This window comes from Suillus plorans (genome assembly GCF_016647745.1).
Source record: "Suillus plorans strain S12 chromosome Unknown HD556scaffold_25, whole genome shotgun sequence".
NCBI classification, from domain to species: Eukaryota; Fungi; Basidiomycota; class Agaricomycetes; order Boletales; family Suillaceae; genus Suillus; species Suillus plorans.
In genome coordinates, this window is record NW_024537409.1 from 132,767 (window position 1) to 159,199 (window position 26,433).

General features: G+C 48.0%; 10 protein-coding genes across 10 annotated transcripts; 3 read left to right on the forward strand and 7 right to left on the reverse strand.

Annotated features, from left to right (window-relative positions):
• The first annotated feature begins 106 nt into the window (after window positions 1-106).
• Window positions 107-2,879, forward strand: HD556DRAFT_1368162 (glycoside hydrolase family 20 protein). Its single transcript, XM_041302861.1, has 12 exons — window positions 107-1,113; window positions 1,161-1,250; window positions 1,301-1,450; window positions 1,503-1,523; window positions 1,573-1,936; window positions 1,990-2,038; window positions 2,093-2,177; window positions 2,231-2,271; window positions 2,328-2,364; window positions 2,415-2,475; window positions 2,533-2,684; window positions 2,741-2,879. Exons 1-12 carry the CDS (start codon window positions 574-576, stop codon window positions 2,837-2,839), a joined length of 1,689 nt encoding a protein of 562 aa, XP_041160680.1. The 5' UTR covers window positions 107-573; the 3' UTR covers window positions 2,840-2,879.
• Window positions 2,880-8,406, reverse strand: HD556DRAFT_1368176 (uncharacterized protein). Its single transcript, XM_041302862.1, has 20 exons — window positions 7,427-8,406; window positions 7,253-7,376; window positions 6,963-7,191; window positions 6,503-6,912; window positions 6,331-6,447; window positions 6,189-6,274; window positions 5,865-6,136; window positions 5,573-5,813; window positions 5,360-5,521; window positions 5,115-5,306; window positions 4,996-5,066; window positions 4,699-4,927; window positions 4,515-4,639; window positions 4,339-4,461; window positions 4,184-4,282; window positions 4,027-4,132; window positions 3,637-3,979; window positions 3,444-3,577; window positions 3,074-3,387; window positions 2,880-3,023 (listed from the first exon to the last, which is right to left on the reverse strand). Exons 1-20 carry the CDS (start codon window positions 8,269-8,271, stop codon window positions 2,917-2,919), a joined length of 4,329 nt encoding a protein of 1,442 aa, XP_041160681.1. The 5' UTR covers window positions 8,272-8,406; the 3' UTR covers window positions 2,880-2,916.
• A 2,242-nt stretch (window positions 8,407-10,648) lies between these two features.
• HD556DRAFT_1236624 (uncharacterized protein) lies at window positions 10,649-11,781 on the reverse strand (the record flags this gene model as incomplete). Its single annotated transcript, XM_041297841.1, has 2 exons — window positions 10,649-10,915; window positions 10,972-11,781. The coding sequence occupies 2 exons, from the start codon at window positions 11,779-11,781 to the stop codon at window positions 10,649-10,651; spliced, it is 1,077 nt and encodes a 358-aa protein (XP_041160682.1).
• A 368-nt stretch (window positions 11,782-12,149) lies between these two features.
• On the forward strand, window positions 12,150-13,556 carry HD556DRAFT_1368206 (microtubule-binding protein). Its single transcript, XM_041302863.1, has 6 exons — window positions 12,150-12,346; window positions 12,427-12,533; window positions 12,593-12,630; window positions 12,695-13,013; window positions 13,063-13,170; window positions 13,238-13,556. The coding sequence occupies exons 1-6, from the start codon at window positions 12,223-12,225 to the stop codon at window positions 13,292-13,294; spliced, it is 753 nt and encodes a 250-aa protein (XP_041160683.1). The 5' UTR covers window positions 12,150-12,222; the 3' UTR covers window positions 13,295-13,556.
• HD556DRAFT_1519333 (glycoside hydrolase family 15 protein) lies at window positions 13,544-18,080 on the reverse strand. Its single transcript, XM_041309127.1, has 35 exons — window positions 17,844-18,080; window positions 17,761-17,788; window positions 17,680-17,698; window positions 17,457-17,524; window positions 17,317-17,399; window positions 17,233-17,267; window positions 17,104-17,174; window positions 16,595-17,042; window positions 16,490-16,545; window positions 16,415-16,438; window positions 16,239-16,353; window positions 16,098-16,158; window positions 16,034-16,042; window positions 15,901-15,974; window positions 15,781-15,844; window positions 15,716-15,729; window positions 15,597-15,663; window positions 15,510-15,543; window positions 15,440-15,456; window positions 15,362-15,389; window positions 15,294-15,308; window positions 15,227-15,240; window positions 15,151-15,168; window positions 15,089-15,096; window positions 15,008-15,038; window positions 14,859-14,955; window positions 14,792-14,800; window positions 14,733-14,743; window positions 14,665-14,681; window positions 14,410-14,606; window positions 14,283-14,354; window positions 14,080-14,235; window positions 13,954-14,018; window positions 13,872-13,898; window positions 13,544-13,823 (listed from the first exon to the last, which is right to left on the reverse strand). The coding sequence occupies exons 1-35, from the start codon at window positions 17,900-17,902 to the stop codon at window positions 13,757-13,759; spliced, it is 2,178 nt and encodes a 725-aa protein (XP_041160684.1). The 5' UTR covers window positions 17,903-18,080; the 3' UTR covers window positions 13,544-13,756.
• A 277-nt stretch (window positions 18,081-18,357) lies between these two features.
• HD556DRAFT_1236620 (MFS general substrate transporter) lies at window positions 18,358-19,943 on the reverse strand (the record flags this gene model as incomplete). The annotated part of the gene is made up of 6 exons (XM_041297840.1): window positions 18,358-18,517; window positions 18,569-18,938; window positions 18,989-19,213; window positions 19,260-19,348; window positions 19,399-19,562; window positions 19,620-19,943. 6 exons carry the CDS (start codon window positions 19,941-19,943, stop codon window positions 18,358-18,360), a joined length of 1,332 nt encoding a protein of 443 aa, XP_041160685.1.
• Window positions 19,944-20,715: 772 nt separating this feature from the next.
• Window positions 20,716-22,028, reverse strand: HD556DRAFT_413121 (uncharacterized protein). Its single transcript, XM_041310536.1, has 3 exons — window positions 21,805-22,028; window positions 21,502-21,741; window positions 20,716-21,447 (listed from the first exon to the last, which is right to left on the reverse strand). The coding sequence occupies exons 1-3, from the start codon at window positions 21,855-21,857 to the stop codon at window positions 20,925-20,927; spliced, it is 816 nt and encodes a 271-aa protein (XP_041160686.1). The 5' UTR covers window positions 21,858-22,028; the 3' UTR covers window positions 20,716-20,924.
• A 680-nt stretch (window positions 22,029-22,708) lies between these two features.
• On the reverse strand, window positions 22,709-23,951 carry HD556DRAFT_1236579 (CAAX protease self-immunity-domain-containing protein; the record flags this gene model as incomplete). Its single annotated transcript, XM_041297836.1, has 6 exons — window positions 22,709-22,806; window positions 22,868-23,029; window positions 23,082-23,162; window positions 23,226-23,337; window positions 23,393-23,596; window positions 23,628-23,951. 6 exons carry the CDS (start codon window positions 23,949-23,951, stop codon window positions 22,709-22,711), a joined length of 981 nt encoding a protein of 326 aa, XP_041160687.1.
• Window positions 23,952-24,355: 404 nt separating this feature from the next.
• On the forward strand, window positions 24,356-24,820 carry HD556DRAFT_1431922 (mitochondrial F1-F0 ATP synthase subunit F of fungi-domain-containing protein; the record flags this gene model as incomplete). The annotated part of the gene is made up of 3 exons (XM_041305065.1): window positions 24,356-24,427; window positions 24,493-24,682; window positions 24,795-24,820. 3 exons carry the CDS (start codon window positions 24,356-24,358, stop codon window positions 24,818-24,820), a joined length of 288 nt encoding a protein of 95 aa, XP_041160688.1.
• Window positions 24,821-25,782: 962 nt separating this feature from the next.
• Window positions 25,783-26,433, reverse strand: HD556DRAFT_413921 (uncharacterized protein). The gene is made up of 4 exons (XM_041310537.1): window positions 26,258-26,433; window positions 26,178-26,205; window positions 26,019-26,123; window positions 25,783-25,967 (listed from the first exon to the last, which is right to left on the reverse strand). Exons 1-4 carry the CDS (start codon window positions 26,272-26,274, stop codon window positions 25,878-25,880), a joined length of 240 nt encoding a protein of 79 aa, XP_041160689.1. The 5' UTR covers window positions 26,275-26,433; the 3' UTR covers window positions 25,783-25,877.

The window sequence follows — 26,433 nt, forward strand, 5'->3', positions numbered from 1 at the left end:
CTTAATTAAGAACTGGAGACTTGCGGACTCCGGAATGATTTTTCCAGACTCACGTGATATATGTAGGGACCCGCCACAGACGCGTTTAACCTCGAGATCGCGACGTCGGGCCAGGGGTCCCGAGGCAGCCCTGGGCTCTCCGAGGTCTCAGTCTGACAGCATACACTCACACGCACAGCTCTTGTAGTGACACACCATCCATTCTCGCAGAGACCTCAGTCCATAGTCTTCGCCCCAGTTCAGCGTTGCAAAGCTAAGGCCATTCGCTGCCAGCAACTTGAAATGTGGAAACTCCATCCTACTTCATTAAAGTCTGCCGGGTTCATTGACCCTCTGTCCTTCAGCGTCCTATCGCAAGTCCATGATCAATGATTGACACTGCCAGCTAATGCAAAGCAGGTACTGATTTTCCGGTGTTCACGTAACTCCCCTCTTGGCGCCGCTCTCACCACGGCGATTTTGAATATTTTTGGCGCCACGTACCCGCGTGCTGCACATCCACATGATACTCCAGCTGAACTTTTATAAACAGCCGCAGTTGAACCAGTCGCGTCTTTGACCCACACAGTATCAATGGCCCCTTCTCGTTACGTTGGCATACTCGCGCTTGTCGCGGGATGCCTTCTGCCTTCTGGTGTCCGGGCTCTCTGGCCCATCCCACATACACTCGAGACAGGGACCACCGCCCTCACGGTCTCCCCTTTCTTCTACTTTGATGTGCAGGTCGAAGGCGCGCCACTGGATTTGTACGAGGCAGTCTCCCAAGCGCAATTCTATCTTGCAAACGACAAACTTGGACGTCTTGTCGTCGGCCGTGGCGCAAATGACACTACTGCCCTTGTTGGCGCGAACACGCTTTCGACGTTGACCCTGTCTCTCATGAGCGGGGCTACTGCAGAGCCTATTGCTTCTGAAGCTGTGAAGCCACTGGGCACCCGTAGCGAGGAGTACACATTGACAATCCCAGCAGACGGTTCAGCTGCTACTTTGGTGGCGAACTCGACGTTGGGTCTGTACAGAGGGCTCACAACCTTCAATCAGCTTTTCTACTACTACGGTGGAGTGACCTACACTTTACTTGCCCCAATTGCTATTACGGATACTCCTGCATATGTGAGCAGCTATTTTTGATGGCCGTTACTTGAAACCCACGCACGTAGCCTTTCCGAGGATTCGCGCTGGACACCGCGAGGAACTATTACCCCGTGAGTGATATTCTGCGAACTTTGGATGCAATGAGCTGGGTCAAGGCGAGTGTTTTCCTTATTTGTCATCTCATGATCGCTTACAACCTAGACAGATCAACACTTTCCACTGGCATATCACAGACAGTCAGAGTTTCCCGCTTGAAGTTGCGCAGTATCCCGAGCTTGCTATCAACGGTGCATACTCTCCGCAAGAAGTTTACACCCCTAGCGATGTCCAGTATATCGTTCAGTATGCTGGTGCAGTATGTTTTTCTCTTTATCGATCCTTTTTGGCTACTTATGATTATTTCGCAGAGAGGTATTGATGTTCTGCTGGTTGGTATTTATTAGTCAACTTTTCAAAATGGGCTCATTGTTTCACCAGGAAGTCGACACACCCGGCCACACTTCCATAATTGCGGCCACTTACCCCGACTACGTTGCATGCTTTGATGAAACTCCATGGTCCACATATGCCAACGAGCCCCCCGCCGGCCAGCTTCGTTTTGCACTCCCCGAGGTTGTGAACTTCACTGCGTCATTGCTTGCCGATATCGCAAGTACCGTGCCCTCGTCCTACTTCAGCACGGGGGGCGATGAACTGAATGTACCATGTTACACCAACGACTATCCTACACAGCTACAGCTCAATAGTACGAACACGACGTTGAACGATGCTCTGAACACGTTTACGCTGGCGACACATGGCGCACTTATTGCCGAGGGAAAGACACCGGTTGTGTGGGAAGGTCCGTCCATTTCTCCTTTCGAATAATAGCACTCGATGAAGCCGGTCACTCAGAGATGGTCCTCGACTGGAACATTACACTCTCCAATGAGACTATTGTAATGTAAGCATATTGATAGTATGATCGGGTTCCGCTGATTCAACTGTACCCGGACAGGGTCTGGATTTCTTCTGAGGATGCTTTAGCAGTGGCAGAAAGAGGTTTCCGGCTCGTCCAAGCACCATCTAATTACTTCTACTTGGTCAGTCCCTGCATTCTTCCCACAGTCAAAACATCCTTATCGTATCATCATAGGATTGTGGTGCTGGTGCATGGCTGGGAGATGACCCAACTGGGTTCGTTCCCATCATATCGATTGTTTAATCTGAACTGACATGTCTTGGGAGAATAGAAATAGCTGGTGCGACCCCTTCAAGACCTGGTCTGAGGTACCGCTTCATGACCGTTTCCAATGACCGCACATCTCATAACATTTTAGTCATACACCTTCGATCCCTTGGCAAACTTAACGGAGGCACAGTACGAACTCGTCCTCGGAGGTAAACGCGCTTGCTAAAGTCTCGAGATTATGCCAAATGACACTTTCTAATTCGCAGGCGAGCAATGTTTGTGGAGTGAGCAGTCAGGTCCTGAAAATCTCGACCCTATCGTTTGGCCCCGTGCTGCATCTTCAGCAGAGATTTTCTGGAGCGCTCAACAGCCTACAGGCGCCCCGTTGAACGTCACAGAGGCACTACCTCGCTTGCAGGTCAGTACTACTTCTAGTTCATTACTCAGACGACTGATTGCACATGAACAATCCAGGACCTCCGCTTTAGGATGGTACAACGCGGGCTCAAACCCATCCCACTCCAACCTTATTGGTGTGCGATCAGGCCTGACGCATGCGACCTGACGGCTTGATAGTTAGAACTTTCACGAACAATCGATAACGTTACAACGATGTCTTGATTTGCAATGTGACATAGACACTCCGTGGCTCAAGTACTGAACGTTAAGACACTTTCTCGTATGTGAAGACGGACGGTGCGTTCGGCCGGCCATTCAAACTTGACCCACTCCAATGTGCCCGTGATAGTCATGTTAGCTAGAAAGATTGCGTGAGCGAAGAAAGAAAACGAACACGCCGTCACATGCCTTCGTCTCCAACATTAAAATTGAGTGTTTTGAACGGCAAAGATCCACCATGACCTTGCCTGGGTGGAGCTCCAGGGTTGAAGAAACTCGTGAAGCTTGAGCCGACTTTCCAGACAAGCACAACGCCCTCTTCAAGGGACACAGTCACGAGGCGGCGTCCGTCAGGTGAGAACGTACACGCCGCCGGTCGCCGTTTATGTCCTTCGAGAATATATAGCTGTGTTGCTGTCTTTAGATCATACATGATGAAAGCGCCTTCACTGGTTCCGACGGCGAGACGTTGAGTCGCCATGTGGAAGTCGACTGTGGGGAACCTGGCCGAATTATAGGGGTCACGATACGACAGAAGCCTATTGAAAATTTGGCTCACGTCTTAACCACATGGCCAATGATCTCGGTTGCACTATCAAGCACGGCGTCCCGGCTCGCTGTGGAATTGGGATCTAGTGATTTGACCACAGCTTCCATCAACCTGGGGAGATTTGGGTACAGAATCAGGGGTCTCTGATGAAACCACTGAACATCAGAAACCCTACGAACCATCATGGAGTCCCAACACGCACCTTCCTGATCATGAACGCTACCAGTTGCATAACTGCTTTCCGCTGGTCCAGCGTCTTTGGATTGAGGATGTCTAGTGTAAGCGTGGTCATGAACAAAGGCGTGTTGCTTGATGCGATTTGCAAGACTGCCAATCTTGCTTGGGGCCCGATGTTTTGAGCCGGGATGGTCTCCTTGCGTGCGTTTGTAGCGAGGGTGTATAATGCGCGGAGCATCGCCATAGCATCGATGTAATGCTGCCATATCTGAAATCCGCGTGCACACAGGTCAATGGCTAAACCACGGTACGCAGATGATTCGTCATGCAAATACAACGCGATGGACTTGGAGATGTCGATGAGTGAACTGGGAAGTCATTAAGATTGGCTACCACGAAGAGGAGCCATTGTTACCTGGTGGATAATAGACTGTATTTCTCAGCTGCCATGTATCCACAGATGAATAAAGCGAGCGATGATCTCGTAGATTCCTTCTCGATGGAAGGTTGCAAGCATGGCACTACATGGACGTCAAATGATTCCTGAATGATGTAGATGTGCGCCAACTTACGATGGTGTTGCCATGCATCAACAAGGGCACTGCTCTCTTCATCCGAAAGACGCACAATCCCTGCATCAAAAAGAGTCTTTGCGGCTTGCCGGACGTCGTCTGCAAGATCAAAACGCGTTATTCAAAGTTGCTTCAGACAGTACTAGATGACCCACTGGATGAGTTGAACCACTGCGTAGCCAAATATGCGACGTCCGGAGCTTGGTATGACGCACCTACTACGTGGGCTAGGGAGGTAGAGTAGAATGTTATTACTGTCTGGCAGTCATGCGAAAGCTCTAGACAAGCTGATTCAGAGGCAGATTTAGTAGCATCGATGAAACACACAAACCTTCGGCAAGTGACAAAGTCTTCAAGACCGAGACGATCGCGAGGACGCGATCGGCAGAAACTTTTGCTGACATCGACCAAACGTGAATAGGGTGATCATGGTGGTAAATAGTGGTGGCAAGCGCACTAGACATAATGCGTGAATTAGATGATTCTATGCAGACGCAGAATGATGATTGACATACGATGCAAACCCTACCGTGCTTAGCGATGGGCTGGTACCAAGCCTATTTTCGCAGATTTCGTCTATATCAGGGCTGAGTCCAGGTGTCAGTAACACAGACAATACAGCACGAAGCTGCGAAAGTGTAGCGTTTGAAGGGGCAGATGATGACGACGACGCAAGTCCCGAAGATTTAACGTTCACGGAGGTGTATTTTAGAAAGCGATCTAGACTCAGCAACAGGGTACACACTTGAGGGGGTAAAGATCGTTAACACTGCCATATTACTAAAGTAACGCTGATTGAATGAAACACGTACATGAAACAGGGCCGGCATCTCCACTAAGCATTGAAACGGAGATTGAGGTCAGCTCCGACTTGTTGAGGGAGCTTGAGACATCATCAGGGCCTATACTGAGCCGACAAGACGTGACTTACATGTTGATCCAGCCACCAGCATCGACGAGTTCTTTGGCTTTTTCTTCAGTCGTTGCACGGAGAAATTCACCCGACTCAACGTCCCATACACGCGCACTCCCATCTGCGTAGATCAACACTGCACGATTGTTATCATCCCCACCAGCATAGATGTAGGCTATCGGAGAGGATGCCCCAGGAATGAGGTAAAGCCTAGATCGATTTCGTGAGGTCACAGAACTAGTATCTGGTCAATTGAAGCCTACATTTCGAAACCTTCTATCGATACGACGGCAATGGTTCCATCGCCTGAGATGCATAGTAACGATCCCCGTAGGGGCCCTGCACTTTCGTTGGATTGTAGCACCTGCGCTACACGCATCAGAGGTACGATAAATGGAGTAAATCGCGCCTGAAGTTTCAGGGATCTGGAGATGTAAAATTGAGCCATAGCCCGGTAATCGAGGTGACGAACGCACTCCAGTGCCCAGATAGCAATGCCACCATCATCTGTTCCTCCTAAGATATATCGTTCTCCTGTGCGATCATTTCGCACAAGATGCATGTTCAATATAGATGAGGGCAAGCTCATGTCTGATACTTTGTCAAATAGCACATCACTACCAGATATGGAAGAAATGGCGGAGAGAGGCACAGATTGCGCATGGTACCTTCGGCGCAAAAGGCACGGTAATGAAGTTCGTCGAACATGGCCATCACCTGGAACCCAGAATTAGGAGGCAGGACTTTGAAAGCGCAATCAGTACCGACTGTAACCCAGCAAGACGAAGTTGAGCTCCACGGGCATAACAGATGTCAATGCTGCTCCTCCTGGGATGGTACCACTAGACGGACTCTGTGCTCTCCACAATATTCGGCGCCGCTGCTTAATCGATACGTCCTGCCTTGGATTGATAGTATGAACCAAAATCTCCTTCTTCCCTGATCGAAGCTGCCTAAGCGCAAAGACATCGTAAGGGGACGACCTTGACCACGACAGCATCAATGAAGGACCACCAGAAATCGTCATGGTTTGAATTGCTCTGTGATTCTTGCAGTGAGCTCTTGACTGCAGAAATACGAGGAGATACACACTGAGTAATTATCGATGTTCCAGAAAAGGTAGTTGCAATGTTATTATCGGCGTCAACACGCTGCAAACAGTAGTAAGAGATTGTGTCCTGCAGCACATTTCTAATTCAGCGTTTGATTGCATAGTATACCGGGGTGTACTGACACTAAGTACCACAAACGCTTCGTCATCTATGAAATGAACGCCTTGGATCTCAGCCCGGCTCTTGAAAGGAACAGCAAAAGTTGTAAAAGATCCCTCTTGCTCTCCTGTGATGAATCCCTTGACAGAACCTTCAATTCTCGGTGCAAACATCTGATGAGATCCAAAGACTAACCGTGATATCTGTATTCGACCATACGAGTCCTACAATCCTCCCATTCAAACCAGCATAGCGGGCAGTAATGCCTTCAAGCAAACACTCTGGAGATGAGATCACAGTACCACGGGATTTTTCTTCCTCTAGCCGGACTCGCCCAAGATTACTTGTCGTAATTGCAGGGGAGATATTCTCCTGCTCTGCTCCAGAGTTAGAATTTTGACCTGGAAGAGCAACACTCTCGACACTTTTACTACCAAACACTTTGAACGGGATCGGGATCGCCAATGATCTGTTATCTTCTTGAGAGGGAGCCGAAAAAGAGGTGAAGGACCGTCCGCGAGCTCGTATTTCATATGCAGGAATGATAGTCAAGCATCGAGTGACAAGACAGTTCGTTGAGTCAATATACACTAGCTGAAATGAACCTTGAAGGAAGATAGGATGAACAAAATTAAAGCAGCAAGATACGTCCTACCGTCGGTATCATTCCTAAGCAACTCTACTCCAGTGGCTGGCCCATCGACTTGCCAGGCATCGGAGGCAAGCCTCTCGAACCTTGTTGGATGCACACCGTGCGGGTCCCCCACAGAAAGCTCAAACAAATTCAGACGCGCTTTGGAATCACAAAGTTCATCTGCAAGGCCAAAGGTCTCTGCAAAAGGAGGCTGCGAAGGTGATGCACATGCCAGAATGAGGTATGTTTGCTACATCGGCGTACAAATGAACTTTGCGGCGGACGCAGAAAATAACAACAAAACGACGTACATCCCACGCAGGCACCATCCGAATACTCTCCCATTTCCAGAGCTGATCCTGATATGATCTTGTGGTCGTGCATCCACATGTCGCTACACACGTACTGTCCCGCATGTCAAAGGCAGATAAATTGCTAGGAGGCTCAATGGGCTAGTAATGTAGGTTGGTGGCGATAAAACGCACCCTGATTCCTGAAGAACCACCAATAGGTCCATCGTCTCTATATACCGCATGGCAGATGGTGCATTCCCAGGTCCGCAAGGTTCAAGGATGATACTTGCTTTGACTATTCCACGAGACGGCAAGCCGTCGAAGGGAGATAGTGGACGAGGAGACGGTGGTGCCGAAGATGATACCGGAGAGAACGTTGGGGAATTTGTCTCTGGAAGTAGCGATCTGGGATCATCCTTATTTTTGCTCGTGCTAGAAGCACCTGAAGGTGAGTTTGGCAAAGTGGGAAGAAGCGTTGGAGAATTTGGAGCAGGCGATTGCTCTATTACCACACCTCTATCAAAGCTAGGAAGGATTGAGTCTGCTAGAGTGCGCTTGTGCTTGCTGTTGCTCCTGAGTATGTCCTTCAATCGTTCAGGTTCGTCTTCGAAGTCAACGTAATTCTTTGGAGCTTCTACTTGTTCGTGTGATACGCCAGAAACCACCCGCGCTCTGGCGGATACATTGAGAAGAACTTGATTGAATGATAACGATGAGGGTGACTGGAGTGAACGAGAGTGCCGACGAGAGTGTGAGGGCGATGAAGACGGGACGGTGGATGGATTGTGCTCAGCAGGTGGTATGATAGTGAGTCTTGCACGGGAGTCCAAATTTGGAGTATTGGTAGGGTGAAAGCTGAAGACGCTAATGGAACCCTTAGAGCTGCCAACAGCAGTATGATCTAGGCCATTCTCGGTTCTCCAAGATATGAACGAAGTTGTCTGTTCCGAATTAAAGTCAGACTCAATGAGGTTTATTGGAGGGCCGCTAGCATCCCGAATGCTTGCATAAGCGGTGAATGTGAGAGGAAGGAGCATTACAGAGGACTGTATTGACAATGATAATATCGGGTCATAGAGGAGTTTGACTTGCCAATTGGGAGACGGTTGTTTGATTCTAAAGTCTTTGTCAAACAGACGTAAACAGTATCAAACAATCTATATGCCACTTGACCGTGACGCCCGATTGAAAATTTCAGGTTCAACGTTTCATGGGCGCGATGTCAAGAAGAAGCCGCATCAGTTTACCCCAGTTGCCATTGATCGATTCATCAAGCTTCAGTGATCCCACGGTGACACTGTCCGGTCCAATCAAACGCCCCTCTACTTCTCTGGGTCTAAATTTCCTTTGTAGCTACTTCACCGCGTTGCATTGGTCCAGGTCCGGTCTATAATTCTATTCGCCTGCCAATGTGGTCCAAGACAAGACCAGCCCCTCTGTATTTCACCTCAACTCCATACCCCAGATTCGGCCCCGGATAGAAACGTGTTTTCTTGCAGCCAACAAATAACTTTTTTTTATAGGCACCTCCAGCCTCCTTTTTATTGCGCCCACTTTAGTTTGAAATATGTAAATCGACTGTCACATATCTAGGGAGACCAGCAACACACACAAAACATACCTCTCACACGTTCCAGGACAATTTCACGTGTAAGACTTGTGTTGCAGCCACACTGGCAAGAGACTACCGTGACAAACTAAAGCTGTTGTACAGTGCACCCCAAAATTGGTTCCGTCCATCGGAAGTGGCGTTCCTTCCAGTGATGATGCATCAATGAGCGCTTGAGCGCCCGACGGTATTAGCAAGGATCGAATGAGATGAGTCAGTTTGATGACCAAGGCTTCATCAAACTGCTTTCTTCTCTATTGGTTCTCGGACCTACTGCCGCAGTCAGGCGGAGTCGAGTCGATGATTCGCCAAGGCTGGACACGATCTTCTACCGCTGAGATCGCACTTCAAAGTCGCCGGCGCACCGCTGTCTGCTGACTCCGCCTTCACATCCTCTTCCAGCTTGTGGAGTGAGAGTGTTCTCGTTGACAACGAACAGTAAACGTTACATAAAATCCTATTGGACCGGCCTGCGATCCTACCCGTACTGTAACGAACAGCTTTTGCTAAGAAACCTGAAAAAGGAGCCATGTATATAAAATATAGATACATTAGTATGGTATGTGCTGATGAACCCGCAGTACTTTTGTTTCGATCTCGGGTTCCTCCCTCGATCGCGAATAGTAATAAGTCCCAAAAATTAACGTCCGGAGTTATGGTAGATCCTATCGTCCTATGCATAGCCATTCTGTCCTGCAGTGGCGGCGCAGTAACCAACTGAACAATTTAGCGGCCCCGTGTCTGGGGAGATAGTCATAATCAACGTGGGCGTGGAAAGCATCAGAACGATGATCCACACCGTCACGTCGCTGTTTAACGTCTGCTATTGGTTTGTCTTCGGACAGTAATGTGCCCATCTTCACACGATGGACTGGGTGTGCGTCTCATGTCATGTGCCTGAGGGAACACGTGTTAGAATCTATACAGATGAATGATGGGCCTAGCGTACGTTGAGCGCTGCAAAGGGATGCGCGGCTGCATGTTGCCTCTGCTTTTGCATAGCATACTCCATCTATTGGAATTGTGTCAGCTGTGCGCTGCGCAAGGCACATCTCAAGAACTTGCCTTCGCTCTACTATGTGAATTCGAATAATGCATCATATCGTGTGGTACCGCAGACATGGTTGGCAGGGCTGCCAGAGAGTGGGTCATGGACGGTAATGCAACAAGCTGAGGGGGAGGAGATGATACAGAGGAATTCGATGAGATTGACCTATCCGAGTATGCCATCGATGAATTAGAGTTGGTACGCTGGTACTGCATAAGAAGTCACTTTTGCTTGGATAAAATTTGTTGCGAGTCAAGGTTTATATCATTCTGGTGAACGCCGGTATTGCCACAGTAGCTTAGCGTTGGCACGGATATTACCGAGCCATGATGCAGGTTGACTAGACCATGAAACGGGAATCTTGTCAATATGATGAATTCCCCGTGCAAAGGCGATCAAGGGGCGGAATGAGGGGCTAGACGTAAGCAGCAAAAGCTAACTCGGTTTGAACAGATTTAGGCCTAGGCCACGTTGTTTCATGCGTACTCGTAGTCAATTCGATTCAGGCGCCCTGGAAATGCCGCATCCTATGAAGAACGTTCTGACTCGGAGGTGACAACTCCCTACCAAATCAGGTTGAATACATAAGCATAGCGTGTATTTCGCAAGCATTTCTATAATACATCCGCCGGGTGTGTATCAGCGTGGCTGGGTCATGTAAACATGCATGTAAGCACCACCAAGGCGATGAACTCACTTGGTGATTACATTATTTCGTCACGTAAATAGATTTTAACTGCAAGCATGCTGCCGTACATCATCTATTCTTCCATAATCCATCGACGAGCAGATGTTGCCCGTTTTCTGAACGAATATTCCACTCATTTCCGTCGAAATACCACAATGTTCGGTTGCTTCCTGTGCGGAGAACGATGTGCTCTATAGAAGGGCAGTATGTGTGGAGTTCAGTTGCAAGCATGCGTTGCAGTGAACCTGTATTGGGTAGAGGCGACCATCGCGATACATCGATTTCGAGATCTCGTAGGTTGTGCATAGCCAAAAGAGCGTCATGAATCATGCTGCGCTTGAGGTAATGATATAAAGATAAGCTATATAAAAGAGGTAAAGAACTCAACTTACGTGGGGAAAAGTCATTGGTAATGGGATAATTCCAACATAATGAAGGTCAGGGCACACAAACGAAATGAGCTTGATCGCTTCCACCGACAATTCCTCGGGAATATGAATGATATTCAGTGAACGGAGAGTTCGCGAGAGGGTAGAGAGTTTGGGAATAAAATCCAAAAGTTGCTTGTTAGTGCTTCTATCCAAAGGTATGCGAAGATGGCGAAGGCAGCAAGGAAGAGAAAGTAAATGCATGGCTGAAGCGAGGTGCCCATCGAAGGTGCACAGGTCAGGCAAGCTACCATCTTCAAATTGTGGAGCATCTTCATCGATGCCGCCCGAAATATGGAACTGCCTAAGCTTGTTCTGGCTCTCCAGGAACTTTATGACGTGTCGATTCCACGGGAGGCGAAAGTTTGCTTCTCGGAGCTGAAACGGAATTTTTGGGATGTCATTCAAAATCCAAGAATTAGCACGGGCTGGATCATCAATGTAAAGCACGTCCAGAAAACGCATTTTCCAAAGTGCTTTCTGTACCATATTCCAGAAGCGAGTGGGCAGCTCTGTTTGAGTGCGCCTTGCATTTAGGTAGAGATAGAAGGAGCGGACGTATGGGCCCAGGCGCTCCTGCGATACGATGCTCTCGCACGCTCGAAAAATGATATTGATATCACCGGACATGATAACCTCGTATAGCCTGATCTCTGCAGATTTCTGAAGCGACTTGCTAGTCAGGCACAGCGCAGTGAGATCGCATCGACGCGTCCAATGGACTATTCGATGACATGCTTCAGGAGGCAGTGTCATTGTTGTTATATTTGACATCAAATGCCAAATGAACGACTGCTAATCGCGACAAACGTTGAAATCGCGTGTATGCATGTCAGCTAACCAGCTCCACCCCGACACTGGAATTTACGTACGATGCGACTGAAATTTAAAATATGGTATCTTTCGGATGGACCAAGGTCCAGACGTCCAAGGCCCAAGGGGAAATGTCAACCTGGCTCCGCATGTGGCAGGTCAGAACATGATAGTGGAATAATAAGTAATTTCACCTGGACAAACTGTGATAATTGATCTGGAAGGGAGATCACCCAAGAGGATGAGCAGTCGTGATCAAGAGCAAGAGCAGTGCGTGGCACTGAAGAAGGAAGACAGACGAACCCAAGAATCGAAGCCACACGTTTTTGTCCTTAGGACGATTTCGTAACCTCTGCACGCTTTTTGCTTTCTCCACTCACTAGACATTTCTGCATTCAAATCATGATGGCTGTTTCGCGCTCAGATCTGCTAGCTTGGCTGAACGAGCTTCTTCAGCTGAACTATACCAAGATTGAACAATGTGGTACCGGAGGAGCCTACTGTCAAATCCTTGACTCCATCTATGGTTCGTGCAAGCCTCATCATCAACCTCACCCAGATCGTCTTGGAGGTCGGCTCGTCATGATTTCTAAAGCTCTTTTGCAGGCGATCTTCCAATGGCGCGAGTTAAAATGAACGCAAAGCACGAGTATGAATTTGTCGCCAATTTCAAAGTCATGCAAAACGTCTTCAAAGCAAAGAAGATCGATAAGGCGTGTTTTTCATCCCGCCAACGCGTCATTCAAACTCATTTTTCGTTCTTCTAATGTAGCCTATACCCATCGAGAAGCTCGTCAAGTGCAAGATGCAGTGCGTTGATTTATGGAGCCTACAACATCATTACCCTGATACTGACCAATGTACGCATCATCAGAGACAATCTAGAGTTCTTGCAATGGATGAAGCGATTCTGGGATTCCAATTACGGTGGACAGGGCTATGACGCGGTCGGACGTAGGCGCGGTGCACCAGCCGAACCACCAGCGACCATTGCTCCACTTTCAACTGGGGCGCGCAGCGCCAGTGCCGTTCTGGGGGTTGGCGGTCGATCCGGTGGAAAGACGCCTATCAGCGGACATCGGGCAGGCTCTACGCAACCCAATGAAGCCATGCAGGCATTACAGGCTCAACTCCGCGAAATGTCGACGCATATGGAAGGCCTAGAGAAGGAAAGGGACTTCTACTTTGCAAAAGTATGTCGGCACCCATCCCTATCGGACGCACAGTTAAACGTTTTTATAGCTTCGGGATATCGAGATCCTCGTTCAGCAACAAACAGAGACACTGGAGAGTCAAGGCAAGGAAGATGACAACCTTAAAGAGATTCAAAAGATCCTTTATTCAACAGAGGTAGGCACCATCTTCATAATTATCTTCATCTTTCTTTAGCTTATCCGAAACTCACCGGCCTGAGCAGGATGGTTTTGAAGTTCCTGATGGCAGTGTTGCTGTCGATGAAGAGGAAACTTTCTGATTGTGCATGCCGCTGGAGTATAGGAAGAGGTCTTCGTGTCATATCCTATGATATCTCAAAACCAAGTGTTCATTAGCATTAACTTCTCATTTTGCACATTTTCTTGTTCCATCCCCTGTCGTTCCTTATAATCGGAGTCTACCTAACCGCGCTCTGGCGCTTAGCTCTAATATTCGTATCTCTATGCATTTGTGGAATCTCTCTTTGACAAGGAACAGTTATCAGCGGCAGTGTTAAAGGATTAGAACCGCAAGCTCAATGCAATTTTCAAGGTATGCTGTAATCTCCCGTAGTACACAAAGGGAAGATAGCCGCTCCTCCTGGCTGGAACTTCCATTTTATGATCTGATCCATTACATAATGGAATGCAAGAACAACCACAGCTATAAGTACAACAATTACAGTCACGATTACAACATTGCCCGCTGATCTATGTAGGAGGTTCAGAATTCTTTTCGACTTTTATACGGATCGCTGATTTGCCAGAGTCCTCGAGAGATTGTACGCCGCGGAAATGAGGGTTACATGGCTATACAGAAATGTTAACACAAATCAAAATTAACGAACGAGAACGTACGTGAAACCCTGGACGGCATTTCCAAGCCTTTGCAGCAGGATGTCAGGCTCCACAGTTCAAAGAAAAATGGAATTTCACATACGCATCGCCTGACTCCGAGATCTCCTCAGTGCATAAGCCCACGTGATTCAAATACAACAGGAAGTCCTTCATCCCGTTCAGTACTAGTCTCACTGAACCTGATAGGCTAGAGAAAAATAGGACATACCTCAAACATCGCCACTGCACGCTGCAAAAGTGGCCTCTCGTACTCACCGGCACGAGTTAGAGCCTCAACGCACCATAGCGTACAGAGACAGAACGTGCCTTCCTCGCCTCCTACGCCATCATCAGATTTGTTCACATCATACCGGTAGACGAGGTTCTGGTCCACAGTCAGCATGTTAATTGTGAAATCGAGGTGGGACTCACATTAGAGGTCAATCCGCCCCTTTCAGGCGTCTTGAGAATCTGCTTCAGTGTGCTTACGAACCGTGTATCGGACTTCGTGAACATATTAACATTCCCTGAACAGACAGGTATAAGGGTTTAAACATACCGGCGTCATGAAAAACACGAGGGGCATAATGAGCACCGACGAATCAAGCACGTCTGTCTCTTCATAACTCTGCCCGAAGACCTGCAGGTCCTTATTCCACGCTTTGTGCATGATCTCTTCGTAAAGGTCGTCGCGTGCGGCAAGCCACTCTAGGCGGCGAGGACAAGGGAGGGAACGCTTGTCCGCAAGCCGAAGGCCTGTACGAGTGCGTGTTCATCAACGTGTGAGTGCATCTGTATGGTCCGTGACTCGCACCTCTATCAATTGCGACCCTGCATCCTCAATCAACATTGCTGTGTCTATTTCAAGGCAATGTGACATACCAGAGCATAATCTTCCACATGCCATCTCAATATTGTCCAGTTCAACAGTAAAAACTCACCTTCGAGTACTGGCAATAAGAGCATGGATCAGCACCGACTTTTTCGGGTACCAGTGAAAATACACACAGTAAAATGGCGCTCCTTGCCCCGAACTTCCCTGCGACACGGACATTGACACTTAGTCTCAAAACACTCCTGCCTGACGCGTACTGACCATATGGATCTGTAATACGAGTTGAGTCATCGGATAGTTAGAGAAATTATGTGAGGCGCACAAGTCGGGTTTCTTGTAGTTTGCGACAACGACTACAAAATATTGGTTGTACGTCGGAAAATAAAGATCATAGATGACGCACAGTCTACACTGAATGAGAGCAGAATTAGCAGCCGTGTGCAACCGTCAACCCGAATAACTCACAGTTCCCGAACCAGTACCCTTCAATCAAACGTAACCTTGTCAGTATGGCCGCCCATGGCCTGGTCCGAATACGCACCATGTGTCATATGACTTCCGGAATAATTGAGATGTTGATACGGCAAGGGGAATTAAATAAGACTCACCAATGGTCTACCGTACTGAAAGTAAATGATATTAGATGGACTCGTTTTGGATTGGCCTCGGAGCATACCTTCTGTCCGAGGTAAATACAATCCATCCTTGACCATGATCAGTGCTGACCAACCAAGGAGCATACGTGGAACTTTACAATTCACCGTAAATGTCCTGTCAACCAGATCAGCTTCCCAGGCCATACTGCAACTACACGGGAGACGTACCAGTTGGACATGATCAGCTGCACCATTACCAATACTTTTGGTATTAGTCAGATTGCGAGTACTGCGTAGGTTATAAGTGGGGCGAACCGAACAGGCTTAGAACCTTTGTGTCCATCAAGATGGAGAAGCTCTATCTCCTCCAGATCTTTCCCACCTACGGAAGGGCGATCAGAGTCGCCTTGTGAATCGTATCATATTAGACATACCATGGATCGTGTACCTTCATGTATAATCAGCCTACGAAGCGATCTGAGAGAGGTCAGAAACGTACATAATCTGTAAGGAACCATCTGGGTTCTTGTTCTTCAGCCGCTCAAAGATGAAGTCCATATATGCTGTTAATTAACGGGGTCAGCACGGGCTGAGGGCAGCATGCAGAGAAGAGACATTCCATTAGCCTCCTGAGTGAACCCGAGTCTAATCAGAGCGTATAGCGTGAACGAAGAGTCACGGATCCAGGAGGCCCTGCATAAGTAGCATGACATGAATCACCGAATTATGAGGAATACTGGATGCATGCATACCGGTAGTCCCTATATATCGTACGTTAGTGAGAAAATCGAAGTACGTGAAGAAGCAGAAGCGCACCAATTTCTAGTCCCACCGATGTATTCGGGTAAGCTGAATGTTGGGCTCGCGACAATGGCGCCTACACGCAGAGGTAATTAGAAGTGATGTTAGCACCTAAATACAGAAAGACTAAACGTCCGAACAAGACGAAACACGTACCAGTGGGTTCATATATGAGTAACTTTAGTGCCAATGCACTTCGGTGCACGGCCTCCTTCCAAGAACCCTGGTAGGTGGATTTCCTGATCCAAGAGTTCCAGTAATTATTGGTAGACTGCAAGCGCAGATGAGCCGGGTAAAACAAAAACTAAACGACATTCAAACAAGAGACGTACGACAAACAGATGGTCGAGGAGTTCCTAGAATGGGAGCGTCAGCAAGCTCAAAGGTCAACGGTCACCAAAACGTACGCTAGTCATGACCGGATCATCCTTTGGCCTCATCTTGTGCGCACCCGCCATCAGCTCTACTTATCATGACCATCAATCTAATATGGAATGACTAGAAGTGCTCACTCTGATAATTAAGTCCTAGCTGCTCTGCTTGCTCTTCATCTATACCCGACCCACCATTACCTTTGTGCTCAGGCGCAATCCGCAACACAAACGTCACCCGCTGACCCTCTACAAGCGTCAACTCCGCCTGTGCAGCCAAGCCCAGGTGACCCTTTGCACTGAGATCCAGGGTCTCCAAAGAGACCTCAGGTACAGGAACATTTTCAAGCAAGGACTCGGGGAGGAATCGCAAATCGAGCGTGAGCGGGCTGTGCGACGCGTTCTGTGGGCTCGCACCCTTCGCAAGATATTGAGAAGCGGCGGGCCTCGAAGTGAAGACGACTTTGTTTTGTTTGGAAAATTGGAGTGGGATGGTATCGTCGGGGACGATTTGGGTAGCGTGAGGGTCCCGAGCATAGTTGAAGGCGGGGGCGCATTCGACGCGCAGCGGGACGGCACCGCGGACCACCTAACGAGTGAAGATCGCGATATAAAGCCTAAGTGGGATGTTGTAGAGGAGAGCAGCTCACCTCGACACGTCTGATTAGCCAAAACAGTAATGGGTGCGTAGATTCGCCATTTTCTAGGCGAGGAAGGAAGTCTGGATGTATCCAATGAGCTCCTGCAATTGTCGGCATGAGTTGACATGGGTGACTTACCGGTGACACTAACCACGCCCTTCTCGTTGAGAAACCTGCCCATGTTCAGCCATGATTCGCATATGGATAAGGAGATAGACAAACTTGGTCTGTAATACGTTTGAGCTCGGCAAGTAATTGTGTTTGGTGCTGAAAGGAACCGTCGGTGTAATGGAGAAATGGCCGCCCTACCGTAAGCGCCATTAATCAGGGAAGCCCCCTAAGTATTATGATAAAGCTCAAACCTTGTTTTTGTCCAAGATGCGTGCAAAGATGGATGGAGAGTCGAAATTTGGGACACAATAACTCTCGACTGTGCGGGATATGCATTAGATAAAACTCATATGGATGAACTACAGAAGCTCCGGGCGAGCGAGCACCGGCGCTCGTCCAAGCCATCCGACTTGGAACCCAACTTCAAGAGAACATTCTTCTTGTCCCAAACTATCTGAAACTAGAATTACTTACTCGATCCATCGAGACTGACCTACATGAACGTCAGGGATCAACAAAGAGGCTCAGAATGCACGATCTAGCGCCCTAACTCACCAGCGCAGCAGTCCTCAGATTCCCGATTCTAATAGGATCTTATCAGAACATGTATTTATAACGTTAATTAGGAAGCTACACACAAGCCATGATCAGCGATAGGGATGTAGTCGCGTTCAGCGCTTGGGTTTTGGATGTTCATGGTTGTGGACTATAGGAGGTAGGTGTGATTCACTGAGACTCAAACTAAGTCTGTTTAACTGGGGAAATTTACAATTAGCTAAGTACGGTTGAAATCAGACACGGTCGTCGCTTCAGAGCATTTTACCCATCGTTGTATCAACTTTGGCCAATCGATCTGCTCATGGTGAACATGTGACAGCGCTCGTAGTGTGCATCTTCACACCCTAGTGCACAAATAAGACACGTACGTAATATCCTCCGAATATTGGATGGTTGGAACGTGCGGCAGTTACTAGTTACTACCCGACCCTGGCATGATAAGTTGATAACGCCCTGTGCATTCCGCAATGATAAAAATACAGAATAATTACACCATACATAGTATTGCAAGAATCAAAGCCGTCGTTAAGATGCAATTTTCCCAGTCGTAGAACTTAGAAAATAAGGATACGAGGGTTGCAGGTATACAACTCGCTACACTCTTGCGCAGATGTTTCGGTTTATCCTGAGCCTGCAAGCTAGAATAAACAATGACCCGATGATGATGCTTGATCCCGATAACCCAATCACTCCCGTGTATGAACCGTCCTGACATTGAATGAGAGCTCCTGCGATGGGTCCACCAATAAGAGAGCTGAAAGAACTACGGTGAGCATAGGTCAAACGAATCCAACTACAATCTTACGGGATGGATATGAGTGTATACAATGCACCTATTCGAGACCCGATCTCATTGATATCTGATATCTGTGCAACGCACGGAGTAATGACGGATATAAATGCACCGGATAGAAAACCATATACCGCCGCAAAACCCATTACAGCGATCATAGTCTTCGCAAGCATCCAAAAGACAAGGCACGATAGGCCTGCTAAGAAGGAGGTGGGCATAAGGAGGTTGTATCGCCCCATCTTGTCGGAGAGGATCGCGGGAACGATGCGGCCGAATACACCTCCAGCATTCATTACTGACAGAACGTAAAACCCGGTATTCTGAGAAACCAGTGCTCGATCCTCGGCATAGTTCACAATGTAGAAGAATGGTGTAAATATACCTTGGTTGCCCTGGTAAGCTACAGCCCCATGAAAGAATTTGTTTTCTTACCGAGGCAGATAAAGAAGGATCCGGTAGCGAGCAACATGAAGCATGCATCCTTGAGCATCTTGACATCCATCCATCCGGAGCATTTCTTAGGACCTTCTACTCTCTTTACGGTAACAAGGGCCACGATACAACATGCCACAGAAAGTAACGTCGATGCTCTAACGGCCCATGCATAACCGGTGCGCAAGAAGAGTTGGCGGAGCATAATGGGATAAACAACACCACCTAGAATAACTCAGCTGGATTGGACGGACAATAGCGGACCGCTCACCAACACCGGAGCCAGCGGCTACAACACCAAGGGCCGATGCACGGTACTCATCAAAGTGAGTGGAAACCGCTGCTAAGGAGGGATAGAAGCTGTGCGATAAACTTAAAAGTAGACGCGCAGCGCTCAGGAAGGGACTTACAGCGATCCAACACTAAGGCCAAAGAAGAAGCCTTGGAACAATAAGAATTCATAATACTTCGTGGAGATGCTTGTCATCAACATGCTGAAAGTTAATAGCACTGTCCCGAATAGCATAACGGGCGACGGCCCGTAGGCGTCAAAAAGGCGTCCTATAGGTCCTCCCTAGTCTCATATGATATCATCGAGCAACAACGATCTTGGCTAGCCAATATAACTTACCATGAAGAAGAATGTCCACAGCTGGAGAGATCCAATCCAAGAAATACTGAATTGCGAATGGTTTGAAAGCTGATGATGCGAATACCACGACTGATATGTTCCGAAAGCATTCATTTGACCGAACGAACAGAAAAGGGCCAGAAATGCTCCGAAGACAGCCAACCAACCAGCCCATCCTCTATCTCGGTTTGTCATGTTTGTGGGCAGTAATAGCGCGTCAGGAGGTTGCAAAGCACTGTGTCGATTAAGGTTTTCATATGCACTTGTTTCAATGCTTGGCCCTCGAACTGATGAGCAGTCCGCTTGCTTCTCCACGTCCTCCATGGAGGATACAGTTCACCAACACGACGAGAGCCGAGGTAAGGTGGGCAGAGAAAGAAAGGTGTCAGCAGACAGCTACAGGCAACTGATCGTGTGTCTGTTATAAAGGACTTCCTGTACGGAAAATCAGATCCCCGCTTTCGCAGGCTCCTCCGAATATACCGGAAGAGGGAGGCAAATATCTTTTTGAGCATGGTGGAAGGAAGCTCGTAATTTCGGTCTTCAGCGCGGAACGTGATCGCACGTAGGCATCGCGGCAAGTCGGTTGAATGACGGTGGGGGCCGTGGTTCGTGGACACGAGTCTCCGCAGGGCCGACTTGAGCTTCATCATTGCCCAGTGCCCATGCGCATGGATGATTAATGATAGACTCATAATCGAGTTATCGAGAAGAACTAAAGTGATCAGTGCAAGTTCGGCACACCCCATATCTTGGCAACAGCACAGCATAGCACCCGCTATACAATCAGGCGCCTCCCTGTGGTTCATCATGACGATGCAAGCCGAAGAGGGACTGATGAAAGATAACAATCCCTCCTTTCTCAGGGTAAAAACTAACCGCCGCATAACCTGAATGGGTACATGGAGGAGTACCAGGGACCGTCTATAGCGGAAAGGGATTCAAATAGAGTCATCCGAGGGCTTCGGAAATTTGGTCTTCCGCCGCCTAGGTTGGGACAAAAGTTTCCTGTGGAGTGCTGGGGCGGATCTTGAATTCCAAAGGATTATCTCACTGAAACGAGTTAAATGGATAAGCCGTATTGGCAGCAAAACCAAACGTGAATTATCTCTTTAGTATGTCAGAATGCGAACGGGAACGGGAACGGGATCGAGCATTCCTCGGAGAAACGCACTGCAGAGTAAGCGTCAACGTCAACGTAGAGATCAAACCAACGCCACGGGACACTCAACAGGACAGTGACGACAGGCAAAAGTACTGCGCCAGATCGGAAACGTAGTCGATGAGAACTGCGATCGACTCAGCTTACTCGCCCATTGCGCCGCTACAATCACTACGCAACTTCTTAGCTTTAAGTTCCCGGTAACGTTTGATGACATTTTCTCTCTCTTCTTCCATCATTGCCTTTTGTGCCATGCTCAGTATCCCCGTGACCTTCTCTTTCGAAGAGTCTTTGCCTGATCGGGCACCCCGAGGCAGTTTGTCAAATCGTGGCGGTTCTTGTGCAATATCGTTGAGGCGGCGCGGTGCTGAGGTTGAAGATACACGAAACTCTTTAGGTTTATCACGATGCTGCCGCTGGAGTGTGCTGGTCAATGCGAGCGGTGATAGATTTAAAGGGTCCGTGCGGCTGAGGGGTGTGTTGGTCGAAGGGGGCAGCGATGGATTTGAAACGTCTGCACGGGTACTGTCATTAATCATCGTCTTGACCTGTGCAGCAGGCTTGGTGGCTCCCTGCTCAATTTCACGCTTCTGGACTCTCCGGACCTGGGCCGATGACTGCTGCATAGCTGTTCTAATGAGCGGCATCATGCTACTCTCGACTCGCCTGCACGCGTGCTTAATGGTGACACGCCGCAACCAGATTCGTTCTGAAACTCACTTGTTAAAATGAGCTATAGTTTCTCCTGGCTGAATCTTTAGCATCTCCCCTTTCCGACTGTTTACATCACTGGACGGCCGTCTTCGTTTCAGCTGAGGGCTCTCATCGCCGTTGGGCTCATCGATCTTCCGCTTCTTCTCCCTGAATTCCAGACGGATTTTTTCGGCATTAAGAATGCGAGCTACAGACTTTGGCACCGTCTCCTCATTTCCAAGGTGCTTTGGCGGCAGATTATGACCTCTTTGAGTTTGAGACTCATAAGTGAGCTGGAGGTACATATATATATGTAATATGAACACTGACTTCAGGGATCTCTCTTGTTCACGAACAGCTCGTTTGGCACGTTTGTGCGGCATGTAGACGGCACAAGATATTGGTAAGGCGAAAAAGCTGGATGGAAGATTTCAAATAATAATGTTTTCGTAAATTTGACAGCTACCGGCGGCATTTCCCATAACCGTTAGTAACGGTCTGTACGCGCCTACATAGTACAGGCGTCTAGTACTCTTCCGCTCGACTTGCACGGGATCACGAATTACATAAGGGCGAAGTCACGATGGTGTGCGGTTGTACATGATGCAAAAACTTGATTTCGCAGCTTGAGTGTGGTAATTACATGGGTTTTGGGGCACTTTTTTTGTCTTTGAGTCAGATCAGTCCCGCATGCATGTCTCAAGGTAGCGAATAACGAGATCAATTCAATGTATCGCTCGATGTGGAGCGGGCAATCGGAAATCCAGACCAAGAAGCATCTGTTTCACATTTAGTAAGTTACTTACATTCACACAGTATATGGCCAATGCGATGGTCACTTGCTGGTGTCGAACCTTGTTGTATTTATTGCCGCAATGCATCCCGGAAAAGGAACGATTGCTGTCCTTCTGCCGAATCTGCTTAGCCCACATATGGCCAGGTAGTGAACTAGTGACACGTAATAAGTCAGTGATACAACAGCTTCAAGTCCTTGCACGGCCCAACTTTCGTCAATAGGGTGTTGAGTGATCATGACGGCGCTTAATTTCAAGAGCGTCGCGGTATACAAAATGATCAGAGCTGGTGGTGATTATTGATATAGATACAGTGGAATCCAACCAGGCCGCAGAAAATTTGTCCAATCCAGTAGGGTGTAGGTAAGTTAATGTTCGTGCAGGTGAACAAGGGCGCAATCACTGTCAAACAGCGCGCATAGGTCGAAGGCTCGAGGAAACTAGTTTCGCTGCCAGTATAAGCTGCCATCCGTGTACGACCAAGGCTTGAGCATGAAAACGAAGCCGATAATACCGAAAAGATACGCGGCTGAAATGGCTAGAAGCAGAAAAAGGAATGCAATCAGCTTGTATTAGACAGCATAACAGCAGCTACCCACATAGCTTTCGATGAGGCATCAGACTTATTTCATAGTTTGGTTGGGGTATACCCATAATGTTGCAGAACATATGAGCTGCAATGGGCGGGAGCAATGATCCGGAGCGAAGAAACAAATAGCAGCAGTAAAATCCGAAGATGCTCGTGTATGTAAATTGTATGGCTATATGTGAAGTGTTAATGCCACTCGCTGGGAATGGAACGGTCGTACGTACTAGTAGATATAAGTGCACGTTTTGCCGCAGTGGCCGTACGGCCATATCTGTGGTATGTTTCAAAGGCGTGATGAATGTGTGCTAAAAATTTCGAGAACATGACGATCAACTTTCATAGCCCAAAAAAATCACTCCAACGCATACCTGTGCCAAAGACCAAAGGACTGAGAAAAATCATTTTCGTCCTGGAGGCGTCTGTCAAATGATAGACGGTGAGAACACAAGCGCGAAACACGATTTCTTCGGTGATCGGAGCCTGTTACAATGTAAGGTAAATTGCAAGCAATACTTTGCAAAGGACTTGCACTCACAACAAAATAATTTCGAAGACCGACGATCGAGAAAAATCGAAACAGGACATCATCTTCAAAATTCCAGCCCTTTTGGAATGGTAGTGTCTTTTCGAGAAATTGAACGTAGAGCGGCCCAGAAAATAACAATGGGGTTATCAAGAGGGGAAGTGCGTTGGACCATGTGAATCCAAGGTGAAGCCACGCATCTGTGGTAAGGTTATGCTGTTTTGCACATTACGGTAGTGAGGCAGACATTCCCCATTGAGGCAACTTGATGACCTACAAATTCATCATCGCGGTTTAAATTCTTCATCACGACGAATACGATGAGACAGCATATCAAAGTGGCGCTGGTAACGGCAAGTAGTCGCGCCTTGATAACATCCGGATCATCTCTCCAACGTTCATTTTGCAATTTGAGCCTAGCTTGCCCTTCTGGAAGGTTGACCTTCCTCTTGGAGAAGCGAAGACGAGCATTCTTGAAAGCATAAATGGAACCGACATAGATAAAGGCGAAGAGTCCAGACAACAGGTGGGCGGATGTGATAGATAGGAATGGTTTAGTGTTGCCGTACATGACGAGTACTTTGCAAAGCCAAGGATGAGTATGTAAGAGGAGATGACTTGAACTTGACTGGTCCGCGGTCTATTATACCAAGAGATTGTGAATGGTCCAAGCGAAACTAAATGTTTGCATCCAAAGTGGACTCGTCTAAACCGGTTGTCGTCCCTCCACCCCACGTGTTGGCACGAGTTCGGTATCAAGGGCACCGCAAGGAGTCTTGCTAGTGGCGTCTAGTCGGTTTCAGGTTCTAATGGGGTATAAGTATGTCAAGGACTTGTGCAAACCTGAAGTTTCGACGTGAATAGGATTTCACACACGTGATCACATCATGTGACCGTTGACAACCAAATACACTCCAACATGAAAACCAAGTTTGTCCGGGCCATCCCGACGTCGACAATTCATTCGTTCTCGCCATGCACGCGTCACTTATTCGTCGTCAGTTGGGGGGTATCGTTCCTCCCAAGATCGCTACTCCGTCACTTTTGGTGCGTTCTTAATTCTTACAGCGCTGCGCCTCGCGTGACCTCTTCCCCATTTCTCTGCAATTAAGACGTCGGGCTCTGGTTCAAGCCTCACGCCTCTGGTCAACTTCTACTCAAAACTGCCCAAGGGTCCAGCATCCGCGGTTTCTGGTGGCGGAATTAAAGCTAGATACTTCAACGGCAAGAACGCATCCGCTGCCCCACTCGTTTGGACGATCTTGGGTCTCTTCACTTTCGGATACACCATCGACTACCAGAGTGAGTAATCTGTTCTTACACGTGTATTCGAATTTTGATGCATGGCATTTCAGTGCACTTGAGTAAGTCACTGTTGTTCACCTCAGTATATTCTTCGTTAAGCGTGTATCAGAACATCACAAGAACCACCCGCACTAGTCGTGTTCGCGGAAGTAAGGAGATGTTGCCACAGAACTTGCTGTATGCACGAGAAATAGACTATCATTTTTCCCAATGTGCATAGACAAAAAAGTAAATCTTGTTGTGGACTTGACCATATTTAGCGCCCTGGTGTACCGCCGGTGAGTAGAACAAGTGCCCGATTGCATTGGTGTCTCCTCAACTTTCTACCACTCTCAGCGACAAGGGGATGATCATGATACCCCTGTCATTTGTATGGAAAAGTGAATATTCATCAAATACAAAACTCCTTGGGCGCCGCGAATGCATCGGGGGTTTAAAAGGTACAGATTTCCATACGATCTAAAATGCAGGCACGTTGTCTGGCTTCAACATGAGTTTCAGTCGTGTTTCTATTGACAGCCTTCCTGCGGTCGACGTGAGCTTCTTTCGACTCCATAACACGTGCTAGCCTTGCTTCGTCGACTTCCCAGGTATCTCATCTCAAGTGGTGTTCTCGATGCTCGTCGATGGGTCTGAACAATCCGATGAGTCCGCGAGATAAATGCGGTGATTGGTCGTTGGTCGAGGAACAAGCATATACCTTGTTGCTGGTTCCACAGATTATTCTAGAGCCATGCCAAACAGCTGGAATGTTGTTGCTCATTGGAGCATGTCAAATCGATTGTGAGCGAGATAACTACCTGGAAATCGAGGCACAATTGCCGATTGAAGCCTGCATTGTTCGCATGGGTTTGCGGGACGACCGCGACCGTCCTTTTTTATCACGATAACGGCACACTCACGGTGACGCAGGAGCTGTGCCTTCTTGCAATCATGGGACCTATGCTTGTGGCTTCTTTTAGTAGGTTGCCATCGTTCCGGCTCTTACCTGCTTTTTCCTGATACGGACTAAAGTGGTGTCTAAACCGAAAGCCTTCGGGAGCGGAGAGTTTAATCCCGAGAGCGGAAGGTATGAAATGCATATGTTACAAGTATGGTGCAATATAATGCTAACACGAATAATGTGAGAGTATCAATGTGGGGAAAGATGTTTTGCCCGCTCTCTAATGACGGATGCAATGCTCAAGCTTTGTCAACCACGCCTGCGAGCCAGTGCTGTACGACACTGTAGACAAATTTCATCGACATCGTCGATCGAGCGCTGGATTTCGGGTCCGAAGTTCTTGAAAGATATCAACTATGGGCATGGTATGATGCTATACGCATCACCTACTTTAGTACAGTTTGGTTGCCGACAAGTTGGCGGATGTCTGTAACTGCGCTCGCAGCGAGTTGAATTGCAATCTACGATGGCAATGACGAGATGCCTTTGAAAATGCTGCGGCTCTCGTCAAAGTCTGTCCAAAAAAAGAGCATTGCATTATCTTCGTACCCCGCATCTTAGCCAGCGCGTTCCTTCACTGCGCAGGGCATTGTGAGCGAGTATTTCTGCAGAGATGATCTGTTGCTCACGCTACTTGTTTGCACATGATAGTTAGATAGGTTGGTGGATGATTGAGATGCAATAAGACAAGAGTGTACTGATGTCGATGGGCAGATATAGTTCTCCTACAGCTGAATCCGCCCGGTTTTATACGTTCCCGAGGTCGGAATACCAAGAAAGAGAGTAGCTGAATAAATAGCCCATA

Bases quoted from the DNA above. Each gene is read 5' to 3' on its own strand.
- HD556DRAFT_1368162 (XM_041302861.1), top strand. From the start codon at position 574: ATGGCCCCTTCTCGTTACGTTGGCATACTCGCGCTTGTCGCGGGATGC. The intron at 1,251-1,300 runs GCGAGTGTTTTC...CAACCTAGACAG, and splicing joins ATGCAATGAGCTGGGTCAAG to ATCAACACTTTCCACTGGCA. The intron at 2,476-2,532 runs GTAAACGCGCTT...TCTAATTCGCAG, and splicing joins GTACGAACTCGTCCTCGGAG to GCGAGCAATGTTTGTGGAGT.
- HD556DRAFT_1368176 (XM_041302862.1), bottom strand. From the start codon at position 8,271: ATGCTCCTTCCTCTCACATTCACCGCTTATGCAAGCATTCGGGATGCT. The intron at 6,913-6,962 runs GTAGGACGTATC...TCTTCCTTCAAG, and splicing joins GCTTAGGAATGATACCGACG to GTTCATTTCAGCTAGTGTAT. The intron at 4,133-4,183 runs GTAAGTTGGCGC...ACGTCCATGTAG, and splicing joins TGATGCATGGCAACACCATC to TGCCATGCTTGCAACCTTCC.
- HD556DRAFT_1368206 (XM_041302863.1), top strand. From the start codon at position 12,223: ATGATGGCTGTTTCGCGCTCAGATCTGCTAGCTTGGCTGAACGAGCTT. The intron at 13,014-13,062 runs GTATGTCGGCAC...ACGTTTTTATAG, and splicing joins GGGACTTCTACTTTGCAAAA to CTTCGGGATATCGAGATCCT. The intron at 13,171-13,237 runs GTAGGCACCATC...CGGCCTGAGCAG, and splicing joins AGATCCTTTATTCAACAGAG to GATGGTTTTGAAGTTCCTGA.
- HD556DRAFT_1519333 (XM_041309127.1), bottom strand. From the start codon at position 17,902: ATGAACATCCAAAACCCAAGCGCTGAACGCGACTACATCCCTATCGCT. The intron at 17,043-17,103 runs GTGAGCTGCTCT...TTCACTCGTTAG, and splicing joins GGCTAATCAGACGTGTCGAG to GTGGTCCGCGGTGCCGTCCC. The intron at 13,899-13,953 runs GTATGTGAAATT...CCTGCTGCAAAG, and splicing joins ATCTCGGAGTCAGGCGATGC to GCTTGGAAATGCCGTCCAGG.
- HD556DRAFT_413121 (XM_041310536.1), bottom strand. From the start codon at position 21,857: ATGCCGCACAAACGTGCCAAACGAGCTGTTCGTGAACAAGAGAGATCC. The intron at 21,742-21,804 runs GTCAGTGTTCAT...TCAAACTCAAAG, and splicing joins GAACAAGAGAGATCCCTGAA to AGGTCATAATCTGCCGCCAA. The intron at 21,448-21,501 runs GTGAGTTTCAGA...GCACGCGTGCAG, and splicing joins ACTATAGCTCATTTTAACAA to GCGAGTCGAGAGTAGCATGA.
- HD556DRAFT_413921 (XM_041310537.1), bottom strand. The intron at 26,124-26,177 runs GTACGAAGATAA...CGAGAGCCGCAG, and splicing joins CGCGCTGGCTAAGATGCGGG to CATTTTCAAAGGCATCTCGT. The intron at 25,968-26,018 runs GTAGGTGATGCG...ATATCTTTCAAG, and splicing joins GGCAACCAAACTGTACTAAA to AACTTCGGACCCGAAATCCA.